The 23150-nt window shown below is 39.9% G+C and overlaps 3 protein-coding genes across 3 annotated transcripts; 2 read left to right on the top strand and 1 right to left on the bottom strand.

The window, feature by feature from the left end:
• The first annotated feature begins 1380 nt into the window (after nucleotides 1-1380).
• On the top strand, nucleotides 1381-8945 carry LOC311500465 (max-interacting protein 1-like). The gene is made up of 6 exons (XM_084561885.1): nucleotides 1381-1655; nucleotides 2728-2830; nucleotides 2990-3019; nucleotides 4329-4443; nucleotides 7628-7799; nucleotides 7903-8945. The coding sequence occupies exons 1-6, from the start codon at nucleotides 1427-1429 to the stop codon at nucleotides 8064-8066; spliced, it is 813 nt and encodes a 270-aa protein (XP_084418011.1). The 5' UTR covers nucleotides 1381-1426; the 3' UTR covers nucleotides 8067-8945.
• An 11-nt stretch (nucleotides 8946-8956) lies between these two features.
• smndc1 (survival motor neuron domain containing 1) lies at nucleotides 8957-14829 on the bottom strand. Its single transcript, XM_084561887.1, has 6 exons — nucleotides 14596-14829; nucleotides 14139-14258; nucleotides 13651-13793; nucleotides 12889-13050; nucleotides 11694-11847; nucleotides 8957-10786 (listed from the first exon to the last, which is right to left on the bottom strand). The coding sequence occupies exons 2-6, from the start codon at nucleotides 14256-14258 to the stop codon at nucleotides 10649-10651; spliced, it is 717 nt and encodes a 238-aa protein (XP_084418013.1). The 5' UTR covers nucleotides 14596-14829; the 3' UTR covers nucleotides 8957-10648.
• Nucleotides 14830-15978: 1149 nt separating this feature from the next.
• Nucleotides 15979-17420, top strand: LOC311500613 (alpha-2A adrenergic receptor-like; the record flags this gene model as incomplete). The annotated part of the gene is made up of 1 exon (XM_084562125.1): nucleotides 15979-17420. The coding sequence occupies exon 1, from the start codon at nucleotides 16230-16232 to the stop codon at nucleotides 17418-17420; it is 1191 nt and encodes a 396-aa protein (XP_084418251.1). The 5' UTR covers nucleotides 15979-16229.
• Nucleotides 17421-23150: the final 5730 nt, after the last annotated feature.

Here is a 23150-nt window from a genome sequence, read left to right as displayed (position 1 = left end):
GGTTCATGCCAACACTGTGGTTTGATACGTGGAAGAGGCTCAAGCAACTAAACATTCTACAAACATATTTCAAAACTGATCTGTGTTCGTGCCACCGACAGCCCAGATCAGGGCTGTCTATGTGTCAGGCCTCGCCAGCCGGCTGAAACAGACTCCATGGGAGGGTGCGCTCTCTCACAGGCGTCCGTTACAGGCCTGGCCACATCTGCAGCGGGCCAGCCATCTGCACCCATTGTCTCAGAGGCACAACGCAAGCCCTGCACGCATGGCTGGCCTCGTAAAGGCGGTCCCTTTCCCCTCTGTTCTCCTACGTCCCTCACAGTGTGGGGGGAAAATGACTTCTTAATCTCTCAAAGGGGACAGCAGAAGTAAAGCATCAAGCTAGCAGAAGTAGATTTCATTTCAAGGTTACTTTTTGTAGCGGCAGGCAACCTGGACATTCTGTTATCGGCTTAACCGAAATACTCCCCTCTGAAATATAATTTGACTAGTTTATTACTTTCTTTTAATCTCTACGCGAGTTTAGAATTTTTAGAACAGGAAAAACACACCAAGAAGACCTGAGGTGAGTAGAATAAATATAACGAACAAGCATGTATTACACCCGGAGGAACCCTCCATTCCCGAAGCTCCTAAAGCAGGAGTAAGCAAAACACCTTAAATGGCCACATCAGACGTCTGAGTAGAGCTTTTTGCTGGCGGCGTTCAAATCTCACATATATTTCTAGTTTCTGTGAGGATGATCTGAAGAGAACAAGGAGGAAGATGAAAGGAACACATGCGTGTCTCTGAACTGTCCCATCAGCTTGTCCAAATGTTAATTACAGCCCATAAATATAAGCGCTGGAATCGATCCAACATTAAGGTATTACCACGTGGGGCCCTTCAGCAACACAAAAGCCTCAAGTGATTACATATTTATAACCGAGGCCAGCACTGGCAGCTGCCCTTGATATCCAGGTTCAGCTATTGATTAGACCTGATACTGCCTATGTGTAACGTTAATGCGTTTGCACTTTTATAGTCCCTCCACACACATTTAGAGATAACCATGCACATGAGAGGCTGGATATTTGTCATAATTATGCAGCTCATGTCAACTGAAATAAAGCAGCTTTATTGCACAAGAAAGCATGCATTATATCATGAATGTCACCGGACACAAGTGTGTTATTTGTTACTCTCCTGCAGCATTGATAATGAGGATTTATTATGGCACAGTTGACAATGAATGCAATGTGCATGCGTTAGTGGGAGGGATTATCCACCAAGTAGGGCAAGTGGCTGAGGCTAAGGACTGCAATTCCATCCAGCCTAGTTCATTTCAGTCATCCGCTCAGTGCACTGTCGGGACAAGGAGAGCGAATTCAGCGCTGCTTACTTATTTGTTAAAGCCCCCCTCCCTCTCAAAAAAAAAAAGTACAAAATGGTAAAGTACATGCGACAGCACAGCGAGCTGAAACCCGAAGAGGTCCTGTCGGAGTCTGATGCGTCCATGGACCAGCAGGATTTCGGAGAGATGTCCGACTATTCTTTCAGCGACGTTTTATACTCCAAGTGTTCCGCAATGGACCAAATCGACACTTTTATGAAGAACGTGCAAGTGCTGCTCGATGCGGCCAGTTACATTGAAAATATTGAGAAGAGCAACGGAAGTAAGTAAACACGGGCAGCAGGGGATATTAACACGTAATGCGCCGAGCAGACAACAATAGAGGCGAAGGCGACAAAAGACGCGCAGCGAACGGATGAACTGCTCCAACAGCAGCCAGCGAGGTTTCATCTGCTCCAGGGAAACTGTAGCCTAATCGACGTAACACTTACATATTTGAGTCATTTGAAAAGAAGACGAAAAATTGCACTAATTTTGGAAGACAGGAGGCATCGCCAGAGAGGGATTTTATTTCAACAATAGTCTGCACATATCCGCTCCCATTAAAACTGCTCTTTAGCAGACCAAGACCAGACTAACTGAACACGCACTATTCAATATATCAATTTTTTTTTTTTACAAGCTCTCATATGTGCACGTTTAAGTTCATACACGTATACGTTTATGATGTGGGAGACTTCCATCATATCCCCCCCCCCCACCCCCGTTTAGTCTGTTGTCTCAGTTTATCGCTGCTCGTTTCAAGTTTATTCCCTTAAACTGTCACGTCTACAGAGAAGCGAGGCATAGCATGTTCTCTCCCTGCTGTAGGCTCGAGTCGGAGATTTAAATTTTATTTCCTCTTATCTGGAAGTCTGTGGTTTTCTCGGCCAGCCGCTGCTTCCTTGTATGTGTTGTTCACATGGTTTCCACATGGAACAAATTGCGAGGTTCTCATTGGTCGAGACGCATGTTCCCAGCGCGTGACTCACCGCAGTGAACCAATCACGCGCAGGCGTATGTGTGACGTCGCATGTTACTGGGAACGAGAGGTCATGGGAGTTGTAGGCTGTAGAAATCTGCAATAAGGAAACTTAAAATGTATCTAAATATACTTAACCAGAGGGTTTTCTTTAAGTTGGGTTGTTGAAGATAAATATGAATTGTCTGAATTATACATATATATAATTACATTAAATATCATTGGTTCATTGCACTAAACTTTAGTTTGTCTTACCACCATCTGCATATTAACATATAATTCAGGCAAAACCTGCCTAACTTTTGCATTTAGCACATTTGTAACAACTGTTTAACAACATTTAATCCTCTTAATCTGTTTTTTCCCCCACCAGAATGTGAGCATGGGTATGCGTCGACATATCCTGCATCCCAGGACCCACATCAACAGAAACAGCGCAAATTCAAGAACAGGAAATTGGACAATATTCACAATAGGTAAGTTGAGAACCTCATATTAAATATAGTTGTTGCGAAAACTATGTTAAATCATAATTATTGCTGTATCATTGTGTCAGAATCACTGTAGCTCATCTATGATGTGTTGTATTTTGCATTATTAAGACAGATTTGTTTATATATTTATCATTTCTACAGGTCAGCACACAATGAACTGGAGAAGAATAGGTGAGTGAAAGCAGACTGGCGAGGTCATTTGTATGCGTGTTTAAACAAAAACAGACAGCGCTGATAAAGACTGGGGCTTAATTCAGTCAGCTTCTCTTACATATGCATAACAAGTTGATAGCGTGGCAGACACAAAAGCATACAGAAGAGGAAGAAAGAAGACTGAATCTGCTGTTTTTAAACTGCTGTTGCAATTGAGGTGCGCACAGAGAGTTTATCTGAAGAGCCAGCTGTCTCAAAATGGAGTTCCTCGCTGACGAACAAAAAGCTTTCTCTGCCACGTTTGCATATCTTGGTCCTATGCTAAATGTTGGCCATACCATTTCAAATCGAGATGCTCTGCAGGCCTGTAAATCAGCTCATTATCGAAGGCTTTTCAAAAAATCAACAGCTTGGAAATTCACACACATTGTAGATGGCAGCAGCGTGCATTTTGCAAGGCAAATAAAAAGGGAGGTGTAATGTGGCCTCGGTAGCGGCTCTGTTCCTGGAGGACATACAGATATTTCCCCAGTCAGCAAATGGGAACCGTCTGTTTCCAGACAACAGGGCTCCTTCCTGAGAGATTCTCAGTAGCAAATCTAGCAGCAGCTTGCCCCTTTTGCTCCAGGATGAGTCAGTGTCTGCGTTAAGCAGGAAACAAATATCAGGGCTGACTTATCCTAAAATTAAATGTCAGACTGTGTGTGTGAGAATCTTACTGCAGGAGATAAGAGGTAAGAAAAAGGGGCTCCAAGAGGAATTTTAATTTTAATCACAAAATGGTGGCCCAATGCAGAGAGATGACATCATGACTTGACCTACATTTTACTCCATCATTTGAAAGCATAGTGAGTGTCCTTTGCCAGCAGTTTCTGCACTCACGCAGACCACAGGGCCAAGAGGCTTTGATGGATCAGAAACAGAATATCATGCTGACCTCAGCAGCTTTTAAATCTGGGGCCAGACAGATCCATATGTGATTGTAAAGGAGTCAGACGGCATGGCTAATGAGCAAAATGGATAAACAGATACAGATATAGTGCCTGAATACCTTGACAGTCGCATCGCTCATCACAGATGGATAGATGGTCTCATGATTAGAATGGATCGGGACCAATCAAATAGTTGTTTGCCTTAAGTATTACAATACAAATGGCAAATGGAGGAGATATCATAATCTGACAAGATCAGTACAGATCAGAGGAAAATATAATACTCTGGAAATCCAATGTTCAATTTTCTGTCACGTATAATTGTTGAGTAATGTGCATTACTTCATGTATGCTGTCTCTTGAGAGAAATTACATCCCTCGACTGTGTCTCGCAGGCGAGCACATCTCCGCCTGTGTTTGGAGAGGTTGAAGTCTCTCATCCCTCTGGGACCAGACTGCAGTCGGCACACCACGCTGGGACTGCTGAACAAGGCCAAAGCACATATCAAGGTGTGGTAGTCTAAGGCTGTGGTACTGTCAAGGGATTGCTGGTTTATGTTTGTCCATATTTCTGGGCTCAAGAACTAACAATGCAGATATATTTACATACTGCTTCCTTTTCCTGACTGGCCATGTGGTAACTGTATGGTTAACAGTGTTGGGAACGTTACTTTAAAAAAGTTATTAGTTATAGTTACTCACTACTTGTTCCAAAAAGTAACTGAGTTAGTAACTGAATTACTCTATAATAAAAGTAACTCGTTACCAGGGAAAGTAACTGTTTGTGTTACTGTTAAAAAAAAAAGTTGCTATATGTCAAAGAATTTGGATTTTTTTGAGCAGTTTTCACAAGTCAGTTGAAATGAGTATAACAGACAAGTGTTTGTACATAACTTTCGATATTTATATATATATTTTATATTTATATTTATATTATATTTATATATATAATATTTATATTTCGATAGGGTTTAGACGGCGAGCTATCATCTGTGGTGGAGGTATCAGTGTTTTTGGCCACTAGCTTTGTAGATGCGTGTGTAGTCTTGAGATGCTTCATTAAATTAGAGTTGCTTACAACGGACGTCGACAAAGTCTTCGCTCCTGGACATAATGTGCACATTACATGCACGTTCCTCCCTTTGACCACAATGAATTTTTTTATTTATTGAAGTAGTGCTTATATCTCCACCTTGAAAATGCCAACTTTTCATCGGATTGCTCCTGACTCGCCGTCTCTCTTGCTTCATCGACTCTCTGTTTAGCTGTTGTGTGTGTGTGTGTGTGTGTGTGTAAAAACACTGGCTCAGATTGGCTACCATGAAACATGACTCTGCCTTAGCCAATCATAATCGCTTACCTCGTTATTAACCCACCTCCTCACTAGCGGTGAGCCAGGGGTGAGTTTGGATTACACAGTTTATTCAATCAATGCATAGTAACACACCGCATTTAACGTTCAGTAACGTTAACGACTGAAAAAATAACGTCGTTACCTAACGCCGTTCTTTTAAACGGCGTTATTCCAAATACTGATGGTTAATATCATTAAACGTCTCAATAAGCCAGTGAAGTGTGAAAGCATGAACAACAGCAGGACCCTGAAACCAAAGCGCCTAAATTAATTCTGCTATTTGTAATTTAATAATTTACAGTTTCTCAGATAAAAAAATAATAATCAGTACTCAACAAAGCAAAAGAGTATGTCCATGTATTTTTTCTGGCTGCTCTTAAGTACTATTCCAAGTAACAAAAATATAGATCTGTAGTACTACAGTGAAGGATTTTGTTATAGAAGGTAAAAGTAGCATCCATCGGAGTCTTTTGTGAGACTCAATGTGTAGCCAGAGTGATGTCTTACAAAATTTAAGCCTTACCAGTCAATAGACCGATCTGGGTTTTCATTTCTTGAACAAAACAGTATTTACCTCTCCCAGCTCTCTCAGTGAGGGCCGCAGACTGGTGTTACTGTAATCATACATGGCTGTACATCAGGCATGATCACAGTGCAGCTTTTGTCTCCATAGAAAGCTCAATATTTAGTCTGAAATTCTATAAATTGCAGGCAAGGAGAAGACAAGTCTGGGCACACGCAGAATTTACGAAAAACCAACATGAGTTTGCTGCTAAATTGTCGCCTCACATTAGGTCGGTTGAATGAGATATTGACTGCAGCGACAGCGAAGTCAGTTTTCCCAGAACCATTAGATGACTGCAACTTTGGCCTCAGTGTCAGGATGTTACAATTTCTGCTTGGTTATTGCAGTTTTTCCTTTTTCCTTTGAACAAATGTCCCTGGGGCTGTTTTCAGGACTATCCTTTGCAGGATTGTGAGCCTTGGTGCGTCATTGATTAGATCTTGTGCCTTTAACACCATGGGATAATGGGAGGCTGCTGGTCTAAAGAGCACCAGATCTACCTTGTTTTGACAAGACTTGGCTGAATGGATTGCTATAGACTGGCAATAGGCTCAAAGGACTATGTAGCAGTAAAGCATCCAACATTCAACACTCTAGTTCCCCCGATGGCAGCAATCTAAGTCAGATCAATTTTCTTTTTTACAGATATATGTTTGTAGCCCTGTCTGTGCAGACTCTAGCACAGGGTTACAGCTTAAGAATGACTGAGAGCTGCAAAATGAAAGCAACCCTGGCAACAGCCTGCGTGAGTTTATCACGATGGGGGTGATGGTAAAGTACCTGTGATGTCAGCTGTTGACTTTGGACTTGCCTGTTTGAAGTCCAGGAAATGTGGTTTCTGAATGCTGTTGTGTTGTATTTTTGGAACCACAAGTTGTTTGGTAAAGGGTGGAGTAGTGCAGCTAGCACGAAGAGCACGGCCGCAGGACGTTTAAGATACCTGTTCTGTATTACAGGAAAAGCGCTACTCTTATGTGCATGGATGCAACGCTCTACCACTCGTTTATACGAGCATAAAACATATATGAACATTAACCAAAACTCGCAGCACTTAGGTCTAAGTCTAATTTTTCAGATGATTTATGAGTATTTAGCATTAAGGGATAATAGCTGACTTTTTTTTTTATTTATTAACACACTATTAATATTTGTCATATGTAGTTAAGTCCATCCAATACAAAAAGTTGTACTAGCGCAATCAATCATTTCCTAATCTATTGAGAGGCATCAGAGTAAAACAACCAATCACCAACACACTACAGTGTATGTCAATCTGGAAATTTCACTTCTATATGCAACTTGTCACCCTAAAAGTTGCCAAGCAGTAAGTCTTGTCCAACAATTGGCTTGTGCACAAATTATTAGGATCAGTTCGAAGTCTATATGTTTTATTTTATTTAACAACTGTTCAATGTCCAGAGTGGTGAAGTTTAAACAAATACGTTAAGACCATTGTCTTCCTTTTCCATACAGTCATCTTCCACTTATATCCACGTTACACAGACGCCAGTTATGCTCAGAACCCAACCAGCATCTTCCTGTCCCTTTATGAGAAGACAAACCACTACATGTTACTCTCACATCACGCCTACGTGATGGTTCCCGTTCACTTGCGTGTGCTGTATATTATGTTACTAATGAGGTGCAGTCGTAATTATTTAATAATTCATATCAACAACAGCTGTGACAGACTGGATCCACACACAGTGTTTATATTACCTTTATGTTTGTTCCTAACTAACTACATGTAACTCCTATACACATCACTCTGTTAGAAACTTGAAGAGATGGACCGGAGGAGTCAGCACCAGCTGGAGAACTTAGAGCGAGAACAGAGGCACCTGCAGAGGCAGCTGGCTCAGCTGCAGACTCCGGGAGACAGGGAGAGGGTCCGTACAGACAGCACCGGCTCCCGCATGGACTCTGACCGCTCAGAGTCTGACAGAGGTTAGTGTCCGCATTACACGCTTTATCCAATTTATTCAAAAGTCCCATGATTCAGAGGATTAATCCGTAATTCATTTGTATTTTTGTTTTCATGTTTGAGCAGAGGAAATTGAAGTTGATGTGGAAAGCACTGAGTTCTCCCATGGAGAAATGGACAGTGTAAGCATCAGTGGTGCGAGCGACCTGGACGACCACAGCAGCCTGCAGAGCTCAGCCAGCGATGAGGGCTACTCCACTTGCAGTCTAAAACTGGCCTTCTCTGCTTAAAGCACCAGCCTATACTTTCAATTCAGCTGCAGTCTCTAATGGCTTTCACCTTTCAAAGTACCAGCCTACAGCTCCATCCTCCCCTAGAGTCTAGGTTAACAGTCCTCAGATGAAGAACCGGCTTCAGTCCCACCTTTACCCGACAAACGTCACCCAAGAACCAGCCTTAAGTTCAGCTCAGTCTAAAAGTTAAAAATGGTCTCCCTTTCCAAATTCCAAGTGGCTTCTCCACATCAGTCTGACACACTTCCCACAACAGCCTCAACTAACTGGCAATATACAGTTTACACATTTTCCAAGCTGACTTAATCACCCGAATGTCCCTTTATCTATTACCAGCTTGAATCAGCAATACCTGCACTCAATACTGATCCTGTAGAGGACCCACGATCGCACCAGTGTCAAACACTGAAGGGGAAAACTCTACCTTTAGTCAAGTCGATCCTCGGAAACCAGCAAAACACACGTTAACCCAATACCAGCTAGAAGCTCACCATTGGGAACATTAGCTCCATTTGCCTTGTAAAAACATTGCCCTGTTTTTCTGTGGATGACAAATCCAGGGAGCACTGCTTGTCAACGTACAAGCCAGTGGCAAGGGCTACAAAGTCTGCATTCCAAAATCACCTGCGTAACCTCTGCTTTAGGATCCACAATCCCCACTGATCCATGTGGTGTCCCTCTTCTTGAGTGAAATAATCATATCCAAACAGGTGGCGTAGTCCACCTTTGTTATTCTAATTTATTTTGCATACGATTATAGTATTTATTTTTGGTATATTTAACTGTACTGTAGCTAGGTCTTGGTCATGCTTGAATGGGAAAAAAAAAAAATCATCTTTTTTTTTGTTTTTAAATGTTTCTTGAACTTGATATAAAGTCCCCAGTGAATCATATGCATTGCTGCGAGTTTAATCCTGGTGTTTAGTTAAAAGAATGCTTTCACAGTGTGCGCTAATTCTATTTATTTAGGCAGTAATAACCTAACCTGCACTTGTCCAAGCACAATGCTCAAGCAATAACGTATCTAGTTTTATTATGTTTTTAACATTGGCTGGGTTTCAGCACAACTCCAAATTACAGATATCAGTTTTCCTCTTGCTCCCGTGGTAGCATCGGCTACTAATAATCAGAGTTAAAATGATTGTAATTGACTTTAAACGCCATGGTGCATGTGTATTGAATGTTGCCTTCCTAATCATGTTGTTATGTACTTTGGATTGACAAGTCTTATAAAAAAAAAAAAAAAAATGCCTGTAGCATGAACACAAACACTACAGAGAACTGATTTTGGTTTTAACATTTTTAATATTGTATCTTTTTTGTATTGTAGCAGGAAAAGTACAAGTCCTAGAAATTTGGGTTCAATGTGTATATGGCACAAAGAGTTGCACTGCTGATCCGTTTGAATCCATGAAACCAAATAAGACATTTCAATATGACCATTTATCCGCATTGTTCTGGTCCAAGTCCTACGTAGATCACCACCAAATTGTGTCTTAACATGGGTACATGACTCTTGCACAAAGTTCCTTGTTACAGGTCTTTTATCCCCCCCTCCCCTCCTCCCCCCCAACACGTTTGGGAAACTATAAAATGCACTATGAAAAAGACTTTTGTTAAGGAAGTATGTTAAAGCACACCCCAGAATGTTCTTCTTGTGCTTAATCAGCCATCCAAGGTGACTTTTTGCAAAACATGTGCTGCTGGTCCCCTGCTAATACTTTGTTACAGTTCCTGATATCTATCCCTGGAATCTTAATAAACCTCTACACACAGACATAAACCAATGCTTCCTTTCCTTTTTAGAGCCTACCACTAATGCTCAATCAATGTGTGTGACTTATATTACACTGACTTACTGCATCCATTGTCCAGAAAACACAAATATCTCATCAATCCGGCGGAAACACTTTACAGCCAGTATACTGAGGTTAAAAGCTTGACACCCCCCTCCCAAAGATCAAGAGACTTTAATGAGACACCAGGTTGTATTAACAGCTGCAGTGGGCTGCTCATAACATGAGTTTATTTATAAAGGTACAATTCTTTACCGCCACCTACAGGACCACAATGTAAATATACTGTAAAAACTGTGAAATGAGGTGAATCTTAAAAAAAAAAAAAATAATAATAATAACTGAACAAAGTTAATTTTGCTGCTATATATAGAAATTAAAATGCAAACTCAGCCATCTCAAATTAACACCATTATTAATGTCCAGAATTCTTTACAATGGGCCAGTATTTAAAATCCAGCCACAGATGCCCACACCACATCTACAGGCTTATGTTCAGCTTTGCCTCAATCAAAACTGGGCACAGAATGTTCCTAAAACCACACTTCCTGTTTTTACACTGCAGGTGACTTTGTTCCAGTATAGGGAAAATCCCTTCAATGTGGATTCTTTGTTGTACCTACATAATATATAAGAAAACTACAACAATATTTCAAACACTGGTGTGCAAGCAATTACTTCCAATGTTTCCTTTACTTGGGAAACGTAAATCATGTATAAACACAATGGAACTCACTGATACAACTAGTATACAGTGGAGTATTATGTACAGAATATATTCAGTCACTGTGGCATTAGATGCCTGACATTGTATTTGGATGTGTCATTGTACTGGGTCATAGGTTTGTCTGCAATACCACACGTTCCCACTCCCACCTTTCCATTTACGCTTTCTGGAGATGCAAATATACTCCTCTTTACCTACAAAAAAGAAAGAAAAAGAAACGCAAAATGATTAGTGGTGAGAAATATTTAAAAATAATTACTGAACAACATATGCTATTACAATAAATCTTGAATTCATAGACACCAATTTCAAGTTCACCTCCATCTACACATTATAATACAAAAGCTGCCTTCAAATGGGGTCATGTTTACCATGCTGACAAGAAACCTGTGTATTATTCACTAAGGAGTGGTTCATAAGTTGTCAAGTGTTTGCTGACATTTTCAGAAACGGCGAGCTGAATGGTAGTGTGTTGTAATTTAGTCGTGTCCCAATCAGAGGTTGCGCTAAAGTATTTCGTCGTCCGTCATTTTGACTGACAGGGTCATAAAAATCCCGTCATAATCTATTTTTACCTGTCACTTTAATTTTTTAAAATGATAATAATGACATATTCAATAGCATTTAAATTTCATTAACTTTAAGTTCTTTTTCAGAACAGTATTGACTTTAATTGATAAAAAAAAATAAATAAATAAATAAAAGTTTGGGCTGCCGACATGTCTTGTCCGTACTCGGACCTGGACTGCTAGGGAAAATCCCTTGCAGTCAAAATGACGGATGGCCTTCAGATTTTTCCTTCACAGTTTAAAAAAAAACGGTCAATGACGGAAAATATTCAGTTAACGCGACCCCTGGTCCACATAGCCTCATTATGCCTTTCCTACATTTAGTCTCTGTGCCTTGCAGATGCCATCAATTGTCTAGCAGCGCGATTCTCACGACTTACTACTGATGCTACCACATGAACACCAACCATTATGTGTATACGATGTGGTAAACTCAAGCACATATATCTACTGTCTGATATAACTGTTCAATGCAAAGAGTTTCGTTGCACTACTTCCAGATAATTGCAGGTGCCTCAGACAGACAACTTACCTGTCCTTTCTTGTTCTTTGAGTAGGCTTTGTTGTTGAACTGTTGCCACTTTGACTTTTGTTCTTCCCTCTCTTGCTCCAGCTCCTTCATCCTCAGTACTTTCTTCTGGGCTTTCTTTTTCTTATACTCTCTCTGCTCTGCTATCTGTTCTTTCCTACAAAGGCAAATTGGGGGAAAAAAAAAAACACAAATTAGGTCCATGATCACAAACATGTCACAATAAATATGAAATCCTACATTTGTGTGTCCAATATCCAGTATACCATTAAGAAAATATGCATTAAGAGAGAACCATAAACACAAGATATAAGCATAAATGTAGTATTGTAAACTACTTCACAAAATACTAGGAATTGTATAACAAAGACTGTACTGAAGTAGTTGCCACTTTGAAGTTCATACTTGAAGAGCACAGACAAGGGGTCTCATTCATTCATGAGCATATATGTGTCAAGATATGCATATGTGTGCTTCAACAACAGCCAAGAGTTTGAAAACAGAATATGAACTTGGAAGACATTTCAGGAGGAACTTGATGTCTTCATAACCACCATTACAGTATCCCTAAATTCAGAAACCAACCAAACTTCAACAAATGATTGAATTGCATTGCCCTTTGAGATATGAATAGATATCATATGAAGAGGACAACTGCCAATTGTCCACTATGCAGCCTCACTGAAGAGAGAGCCAACACCTGCCACTGCTAGGTAAAATGAGGATTGCACAATAGAGTGTTAACTGAAGACCACTTTATTCCCCGGCATTAATTACCTACGATCGTCATATAATTTGAAGGGGGCTCATCACTATTATACTGACCAAGTCCTACAAGAGACAAAAAGGCCAACTAATTACAAAATGGCACACGTACTACAGAAACTAATGTGGTGGCCAAGAGTGGGAACCAAACCAACATAGCCATTACTGCCAATGACTGCTTTAATAAAACCAAACTTAACTAACGAAAGTCTATATAACATGGTAAGTGTGTTAATTTATGTTGGGTGTAAAATTAAAATATAGCGTCATGACAGAGATTACAATTACTTTTTACTTGCACAGTCAAAAAGAGTTTCTCTAAAAATATACTCCCAAGTCACAACAAATTCCTTCTAATCTCAAGATATAAAATTTTCACATATCTATGTGTACACATCTTAAGTGAGTGAGTAACAGAAGAGCTGGTACTTACTTTGATTTTGGCTTTACACTCCCATCTTCTTCGAATCGTTTCCCCTCCTCTACTAATTTGAGGTTCTGCAGTGGAATCACTTCTGCATTGCCGTATCCAGCGAAGGTAACGGCGGCAGTGCTGTTCTCTCTGTCTATCTCCTCAATCTCGGCCTCATACACCCTGTCAAGAAATCACGTCTGTAAGCAGGTGAGTATGAGCCAAATACTAATGCTCTACTTAATAAGAATTTTTTTTTTCTTGAAATATGTAACTACGCAATCTTTTTAACTTAATATTCTAACTAAATAACACAAATTTGCCAAGTTACACTTGTCTCAAGCAAAAACCTGCTTGATTTAAGTCACATTGATCACAGAACATCTTATCTTAGATCCTTCACCCAGTTGTGTAATATACCTAAATAACAAAGAGGATTTAATCTTGTCAATATCTACAGTCAACTATTCTGCAAAAGGTAAAACGGTGTTCTGCTTCCAGCCATGCATTTGCTTTGTAAGGTCATCCCAGGCCCATAGAGGTTATCCAGGGACATTAACTGCAGTTTATTTATATACTGTTGTAGTCATCCAACAGTGTAAACAGAACTGGTTTCAACACAAGGGACAAAATACATCAACACTCTCACTACATCCCGTAATATTCTTAATAAACATGCAACTTATTCATAAGACCAGTTCTGTGATTCACACGAAAAGCTCAGATTATGCTGTAAGGCATGCAGTCACCATGTATTCATTTAATGAGGCTGGTGACACTCACTGTCCATCCTGACTCCACACAGCCATACACTTGTCTCCCACTTTCCAACCATGCTTCTGGGGAACTGAGCTTGTGCCACTGGTATCTGAAGCAGCATCAGTGGGCTGTGAGGTCAGAAGGTCTTTCGTCAAATCGATGACTTCCTGCAAAAGAAACAAAATCAAAGGGGAGTCAGATGTTCATGGTGAACATAGGCAGTTTTTATTCCAGGAAATCATTAATCAATAATAAGCATCAGCAATGTCTGTAGACATGTGTAAAACCCTTAAGATATTTAGTGATGACAGTGAAAGACTTAACAGTGTGAGTTAATATTTAAGAGTAATATTAGCTCATGAATCGGGATGTTGTTGCTTACTACTTGAGAACACTGAAATATTATAAGATTTAATCTGCTTCCATGCCAATCCAACAATAAGAATTATGCCTTGGTGTACGAATCTATCAGTCTGATGTACTGTATCCAATTGACACAAACGCGTACAAACCTGCAAGTCTTTCTGGAGTTTAAGAAGGTCTTCATTATCTTGGTCGGTAGATAAGGCGACTTCTACTTGCTGCAGCTGTGCTTTGTAGCTGCTCAACTGTTTCATCAATTCCTCTGACATCTGTGCGTTGACGGAAGAGAGAAGAAAATGGCTACTTACATTAGCATACGATGAGGCAAAAGTTAACGCAAAAACAGCTCAAAAGTAAATAAACTAACGGTACTAATGTCTCCTGTAGTTTTGATTAAATGCCTAATGCGTAAAATCTGAGTTACATAATACATAAAAACAGGACATACTCTGTGTCAACCACAATGCTCGTGTTAGCATAAAGCTAAAACGGTTAGCAAGGTCCCACGGCCCTCTTTCCAACGTAAATTTACCGTAATACGGCTAATGCTAGCTTGAAGGAACAAAAGAGAAATCACTAAAACAAGGGATTTGCTTGTAACCTTACCTCGGTATGGATGCGCTTGGCCGACAAATCAAGTTCGCATTCAAATCTCAACTAGATAAATTTCCAAAACCACGGATTAAAAGAAAGAACAACAGAACGTTCTTCTTCTTCTTCTTCTTCCCGTAAACCAACAGCTAACCGGAAGTCAGTGGAAGGTTTTCTCGCGATACCACGACAGGTGCCCAAGAGAACGGCTCGCTAGCGCCCCTACAGTAACAGAAAACTGGTTGCTTCAGGTTGCTGGTTAAGCGTCAAGCCATAGGCTACTCATGCAGCAATGTTGTTGTGGTCCATAACATAAAACGGACAAGACTCTACTAGTATGAATGCCAATGATTAGATTACAATATATCACAGACATGCCACAAATAGAGTAGGCAAATGTATAAGTATGATGAAATTATTATATTAAAACGTGTGCTTATAGGCAATCAAAATTGCAGAATAATCTTTAAGTAAATACCTTTTAGACAGATTCTGTCTGAATTACTTGATACATCCAGGATTAAATAACACTTTTCACTATTTAGACTGTTATATGTCAAACATATTACCATTATTTGCAGTGTGTACATGTAACGTTTGCATGCAAGAACACAATTTTCATTGTTTATTCCTTTTACGAATATTATCATATCAGTGTAACACGGCCCCACAAAGGGTTTAATGATGAGTTACACTTGGATTAAAAATGTAATGGATCTGCACGTTTTTACATAGTAGTTGACCATAGTTAATCAAAGTTATTCGGTAAAAGAAAACTAAGAAAAAGCAGAACTGCACACACTTGCTTACTTCAACTTACCGTTTGTCAGCGTACCTCTGTGTTCTTGTACTATTAGTGACGGAGTCTATAAGTGATAAAATCAGATCTTATTTCAAGTTGTTTTTCTTTCGAGACACATCTCAACATTTTGTTCGTGTACTAAAACCGTTAAACAGAGAATGTACTCTCATTTTATTGCAATTTAATGGACTCCAAATATTACTTCTATAAATCAAAAATATTAATGTCATAATCAGCCAATGGTTTCAGTGTCTGGGAGCAACACCAAATCACTTTTAAATCTGCAGCAGATGAACCCCGCCCATTCCTGTTCTCACTGAAGTGGAGCCAGCATCACAGATCCTCAGCGTCAGAACAAGCTCATATAAAAGACGTACTCTCCACTTCGGCTGCAACAGATGAAAGGACCAGCTTGAGCCAGCACTATCTGTAATCTAAGTCTGTTTCATGAAATGTCGTCCAAAGGATTTTGCTGCAAGATTTTGTTCTTAAAGGTTAGTGAATGAAGATTTTTTTATTTTTTTTATTTTTTTTTTCAGGAAAGAATATATCAAATTTTCTGTATCTGATGTGAGAAACTGGGAATAAATCCCTTTTTTCTTTATTTTTGTCTTTTGAATATAAAGAAACACTTCCTGCTTTTGGTCTCTACTTTCTCACAGACAAAGAGGAGTAAGGCTCAGATTTCTTTCAACAGTCTCTTCCTGTGAACAAAAATGAAAAGACTCAATTCTCCGAAGCCGTGTTCTTGAATGGATGCAATTAATAGACTGCTGGCAAGCACAGCTTCCAAGCCTCCTGACAGAGAACTATTCAGACAATATCATCGACACCACAGCTCTTCCTGATGGGTTGTCTTAACTTCACCAGCGGAAATGAGACCAACCGTAACCCTTATAACGCACAGACTTCTGTGCCCCTAACGATCCTGGTGTGTATCCTCATCCTGCTAACTGTCTTTGGCAATGTCATGGTAGTGATTGCTGTGATCACGAGTCGAGCACTGAGAGCACCCCAGAACTTGTTTTTAGTCTCTCTGGCATGCGCAGACATCCTGGTTGCCACCTTAGTGATGCCATTCTCTTTGGTTTATGAACTGATGGGTTACTGGTACTTCGGTAAAGTGTGGTGTGAAATTCACCTGGCTTTGGATGTGCTCTTCTGCACCTCATCCATCGTTCACCTGTGTGCAATAAGCTTGGACAGATACTGGTCCGTCACTCAAGCAATTGAGTATAATCTGAGAAGGACACCGCGCAGGATTAAATGCACGGTGTGCTTGGTTTGGGTGCTGGCGGCCATTATTTCATTCCCTCCGCTTATCACTATGAAAAAGGACGAGGGTACAAAGGACAGGCCTGGCTGTGAAATTAATAACGAGAAATGGTACATCATATTCTCCAGCACTGCTTCCTTCTTCGCACCCTGCGTCATTATGATCATGGTATATGTACGAATCTACCAGGTGGCCAAGAAAAGAACGAGAGTCCCACCAGGAGAAAGGCAAAGAGAGAACGGCAACTCCGAGAACACAAAATCTGGTTTGAACCCCCCGGAGAGAAAATACGGAGACGTGGGGGAGGTGAAAGGGGAAGATGGCAAAGAGGTCAACGAGCTAGATGCGGAGGAAGAACCCTCCTCGTCTGATGGGAATGAGACCATCCTGTGCTCCCTGAAGAAGAAGAGCATGAGAACAACCAAAGTGACTCAAGTGAAGCCTGGAGAAACCTCTCTAGAGCCAGAGTCCTGCGCGAGAGTGAGCAAGTGGAAAGGAAGACAGTACAGAGAGAGGCGCTTCACGTTTGTTCTGGCCGTAGTCATGGGAGTGTTTGTTATCTGCTGGTTCCCCTTTTTTTTCACATACACGCTCGCTGCCGTGTGCAACACCTGCTGCATCCCAGAGACACTGTTCAAAATGTTTTTCTGGTTTGGTTACTGCAATAGCTCACTAAATCCTGTCATATACACTATATTCAATAATGACTTCAGGAAGTCTTTCAAAAAGATCCTTTGTAAACGGGAAAGCAGAGGTTTGTAAGCAGTCATTTCTAATACGCATTAAAAGCATGAAAGCATTTTTGGTCACGTGCATTAAGGCTCAACATCTTTGTAAATATGACAGTATTTATTGAATGTGTGAAAAAAAATGTTGCTTTTGTGTTTTTTCACATGTTGTCAGTAAATGTTGGTTTTGTAACATTAAATCATACAAAAATACCTTTATCTGCAGTTTGTTACACACCATGACAACCTGCGACTTAAGATTGTGATGATGTACAATTATAATCAGATATATAATATATATGAGAAGAATACCTCAGTATAGTCTGCTCGACATTAGCGAGATCATGGTAATCACGTTGGTAATATAAAGGCAGAGCTTACGCACATATTGAACCATTAAAGCTGTCACGGCTGCATGAAAATCACAATTCACGCAGTGCTGGACGAAATTATTTACTTGTGTAAACGTTGGAATGTGGCACGATCCTGTAATCCTGTAAATCAACTAGAATGTCAATAATCTGCAAACAAGCGCAGGAGACGGTGATGTCGTTACGACCGAAAACTGAATGATGATGCTCACAGCGGAAGGCATTCAGCAGAACAAATTAAATGACAAAAATGACAAACATTTCTTGTAAAGTAAGCCTCTATCGGCAATTTCCTTCAGAATAAAAAAGACAACTTTCGAAGAGCAGGTGACTGTAAACACTGCATCAAATATAATAACAAAATAATTTATCTTGGCGCAATGGGAGACGCAATAGCAAGAGGCGAAGGAAGCAAACAGTCCCCACACCACCGACTACCTCTCTCTCTTGTAACGAGGACAAGACAATTATAAGGAAAGAAAATTATGCCTAGGAGGTGCGGGTGGCAAAACAATATTGAATGCAGTTTATCATGAATTATAGCCCTTCATATCAGGATATCATTAAATCCTCCCCTGGAGTCAAACAGAAGTCACACAGCGATAGAAGTGTGAGTGACTGCTGAAAATTGCACTGCGAGGTTATTATCAACACCTTCTTATCAATGTGTTGCGGTCTGTTATCAACATTCCTCGTCTCTTCTCCTTTTTAGTGCACCATTCACAGCACTTAAACCTTTCTCTGTATCAACGTTTCTCTCTAAATATACTTTCAGGCCGGTATCAGTCTGTGAACCTTAAATAAAGTAAATGCACCGTGTATAATTGCTTTAACTCAGCAAACATTTCCACCATCCACCTCTCACACACTCCAGAGCAAATAACAGAGTGATTCCCATGACTTCCTCTCTGGGACTCTGGGTGTTTTGAGATTCCTGCGGTGCGCACGTTCGGGTTCAACCATGTCTCAGAGTCTTAAAATATAACATCTACTACTTACCACGAACTGCAAACAATAAGCTAAACCAGTGCTGATTAAGTTCCCACGGACAATCTGACAAGAGAATCAGAGAGAAAAGTATTTTTAGGCTTTGTGGTGATGAGAATTTATGATAAATCTGCTTCTGTGAGGCTGAGTAATCCTTGACAAATTTCAGCCAGGCCTGACCAAAAAAATACACATTTTACATCATATATATATATATATATCATAGATTTTCAAGATTAGATTTCCAAGATTTTATAGATAGATTTCAAGATTTTCAATACAAATATTTCTCCCTAGCCCTGACCCATTGCGCATAGTTTTGTTTTGAAACATTTATCTGCAGTGATTGCCATCAGGATGGATCCTTTAATTAAAATGACAATTCTCCTGGTGTCTGTCGCTATGCTTGAGAAGAAGGATGCATAAATTACAATTTCAAAGCACGCGCTCAAAGAGCAACAGACACATTAAATGCCGAAATGCACATTACTTTCCCAAAAAGAATAATGACACAGCAGAGACCATAAAAATGTATCAAGAGCCGACGTGACATCATCTTATAAAACGTGACATATTGAATTAATCAAGCCTGACTGAATGGAAGTTGTCAAATTACCAACTCCTCATGAGTCTAAATTATAGCTGGTTACGAGCTATAAACACTCGGTTACACTTGCTAATCTTGGCGTATGTACACACAAGTCCACTGCCGCTGTCTGCTGAGACAATGATTTATTTCCCTCCCTAAAGGCCACGAAGCATCACGATTTATGCCTGTGACACCACAGCTTATAAAACTATCCTTTATAAGCTGCTTCTGGCAAGGGTTCCCACAACTTCCACACAGCTGCCCAGTCAGTGTTCTTCATTTTATTCTAATTTCCCCCACCTACAACTCAATAAGCGCCTCTTAAAGCAGCTAGTCAAAGGGGCTGGCGAACTTAAAGACAGTTAAAGAGCAACGAGATCCGACTGCATATCAGACAAACGGAGACTGCCAAGGCAGAATTGCAGCGAGTCAGACGGACGCATCAAGACCACACTAACAAGTTTAAATTGTAGGTTGTGATGAATAGAGTGTCTTTAATTGAATGTTGGGTCATTCATTATGGATTGAGCGTAATGCATCATGCACGCTGGGGCATATAATACTTCCTCCCTCTTGAATTGATACGGATGCAAGATAATCAAATTAGATTCTGTGGGATGTAAGCAGCAGGAGGATCCTGTTTAATGTGCCTCGTGATCTCTGTTTCCTCTACTTCCCAGTGCATCTACAATGAAAATGTCAACCCGTAGTATGGTTGTTTAATTATGCGGAAAATGGCAGATTTTTTTTGCGAGAGATAATTTCATCAATCATATCAGTATGAAAACTGGAAAAATTGATATTTTCTCAATGGCTTGATGTTTTCTCCCAGCTAAGGCTGGACTGATCAGAAGCTAGTTTGGATCGCCAGAGGAAAACCCGGAGAAAAGAGGATCCCACTGGTAATTAAAAGAGCCGTAGTCCACAGATGATAGGATATATGCAATACTGTATTTCATGTGTATCTGCAAATAGAAATCCATTCTTCGGGACAATAAAGCCAGCCAAGTCTTTAATCATTTCAGCGTCAGTTTAATCTAATCTAATCTAATTTTATTACCGATCACTTTGTTTACACATCAGGGAATTACTGTTGAATTATTTATCAAATTCACTTAACAGGAGCGTATTTCTCTCTAGCTGTTGAAGTTATCAAATACATACAATACTGACCCCAGGACATGATGTTTGAATGGCAAATATAAAACTGCCAATACGATAAAAATAAAATACAATATTTTATGAGTTGTAGATTAGTTTTACTCAGCAAATTGTCAGATTCATGGTGTTAAAAATCTGTCATAAATTAAATAAAATTTTGAGTCGGCAAACAAGTTTGATTCCTCTTGCTCGTCATCATTAAAATTAAAGAAACACTGAACACACTGAATGATCTGTATTCTGCAGGGAACCCCCGCAATAATGCTCCGGCAAATATCCTGATCCGGACGCCATAATTCATTCTCCGCCATCGTGTTCTCTCCGTATTATCTTGCACACAGCCCTCCTACCACCACCAAAACATAAAGTAAACACGAACTACAAGCGTTCTATTATTGTACTTTATCTGTCCTCGCCAAACAGCTGTTGTGGACAGTATTTCATCTCTCAGTGTGCTGTCAGCTACGACACACCTACACAGAGAGGGAACAAGATGTACAGTGACGTCTCTACTGCAAAGGTGTCAACACAGTCTCAGTCAACAGACAACAACAAGGCTAACTTGTGGATTACTGTTGTAGAGTCACAATGTCTGTTTATATGAAGTGAAAACATGACATGACTAGATTTTACAGATGAAGCGGAATCAATTTCAGAGGTTACTATTTGCAGTAAGGATGATTGGTGGGGGTGTCAGCTCTGCAGTGTTTGCAAATAACCCTCTGACTATTTGCACGTCATGAGGTCCAGTTTTCCAGCCAAGATAATGCATTAATTTCACTGAATAAAGGATAATTTGAGCAAAAGCAAAGCAGACAAAACCGGCCCTTATGATTAGTCTAGATCAGAGGTTTTCAACAGGGGGTCTGCAAAGGTACTGCAGGGGGTTGTGAAATTTGTGGTTGATTAGACAATTTTTCACTTATTTATTTTTTTTTATTAAATCTTTAACTACACATTCCAACATATTGTAGCGAACGGCTAAAACAAGGCAGAAGATATTATCATTCAGTCAGAAATGCACAGGAGCTCTTTCAAGCTGGGCACCTGTTCACTCACAGCACAACACTAGCCTGGACCAGTACACACAGTCAATGGCCTGGACCTGACCCTCCAAGCCTCCTGCACACAAAGACGAGAACCCGTCCTTATCACTGCTGTGCCAATCACAATGCTGAATGTTAGACGCTGGCACTGACAGGTTTCCAGTGATTGACAGAGGCCCAATTCAGTCCCCAGCTGACTAAAATCACAGACGCAAGGGCATGCTGCAATACAATTTAAAAAAATATATACCTATGTAAAAAAAGAAAAATAAATGACAAAATGCATGCCAGTGGCACTAACAGGCCATCACTCATGTTTGTGTCCATATTTACGTTTAAAATAAAAACGTCAATTTAAACAGCTCGTATGCATGATTATCATGCAATTGACAGACAATGCTGATAGTGGCATTGGCTTCGGTTGACAAGGTATGTTTATAAAGGAAGTGGCACGGCGACCCTACCCACTGTACCTTGCACATGTTTAAAATAAAAACATGAATACATGAATCTGTGTATTATTTGAAAGGCTGTAGTACTGAATGCACAATAACAAGGTACATTTATACATGACACTGAGCCCAGTTTAAAATAAATCACAATTTTATACAATATACATAGGAAGGGGTCCCTGGTCCATCTCTCTATCAGTTTTGGGGTCCTGGGCCTAAAAAAAGAGCCCTGGTCTATACGGTCTAAAGTCTCGAGATATCTTTTTTTTATATATATAAATTTAAGTTATGGGTTGAGTTTCACCTTTAGTCACGCATTAGTGATTTTTCATTCATTTATTTTTTTACTTTTACACATTAAAAACAGACGATTATAAAAGGAGTACTACCCCAATAACTCAGTTATGCCATGTGATCTGTGGATCCAGGATGGGAGTGTGGAAGGACACCTCTACCGGCGACCAGAGCGCCACCTGTGGTTATTTTCCAGGTGAATTACGTTAAAACTTTTCCCTTTTCTCAAGCTTTAGAAATGTTATAATACAAATAATCACAATATCAAAATATATTCGGCCGTTTGTTTCGGCTATCACCCCTGCGCCATGTTCAGGTTGTTTCTAAAAAACTAACTGCGCGCTAAGCTAGCATAATATTGTTTGTAGTCGTTGCATATTGCTACAAACAAACGGTTTATTAAGCTAGCTTAGTGGCTAGCTAAAGTTTGTAACTTATAGCACCATATTTGCTCATAACTTAATTTTAAACGTGGCAATATGTCAAGGAAAATGTGTGAGACTATCCACTCATAGTGGTTCTTGAATCATTGTTTTATTAATTTTTAATGTGATTTCCGTTAGCTTGAATATAGTGTTTTGCTAATGTAGCTAACTCAAATGCGCGCTCATAAGCTAGCAAACATAGCAACACTGTGAAATCACGTTGAAAAACTCCGCAGGTGAGTTAACTTTACTTACCGGTGCTTCCAATACAGTTGAGTATTCCTCAGAGACCTTTATCCCACAGGAAAGCAATATATCCCTCAAACTTTCTGCAGATATTCAAGAACAGCAGTTCAACAGTTCTTAATTATATATATATAAAAAAAATGGCACCCGGAAATGAAACATCGCATACGATTGGATGAGAGAAATAGAGAAA

This window comes from Chelon labrosus (assembly GCF_963514085.1).
Source record: "Chelon labrosus genome assembly, chromosome: 15".
NCBI classification, from domain to species: Eukaryota; Metazoa; Chordata; class Actinopteri; order Mugiliformes; family Mugilidae; genus Chelon; species Chelon labrosus.
This window is presented reverse-complemented; position numbering and strand designations above follow the sequence as displayed.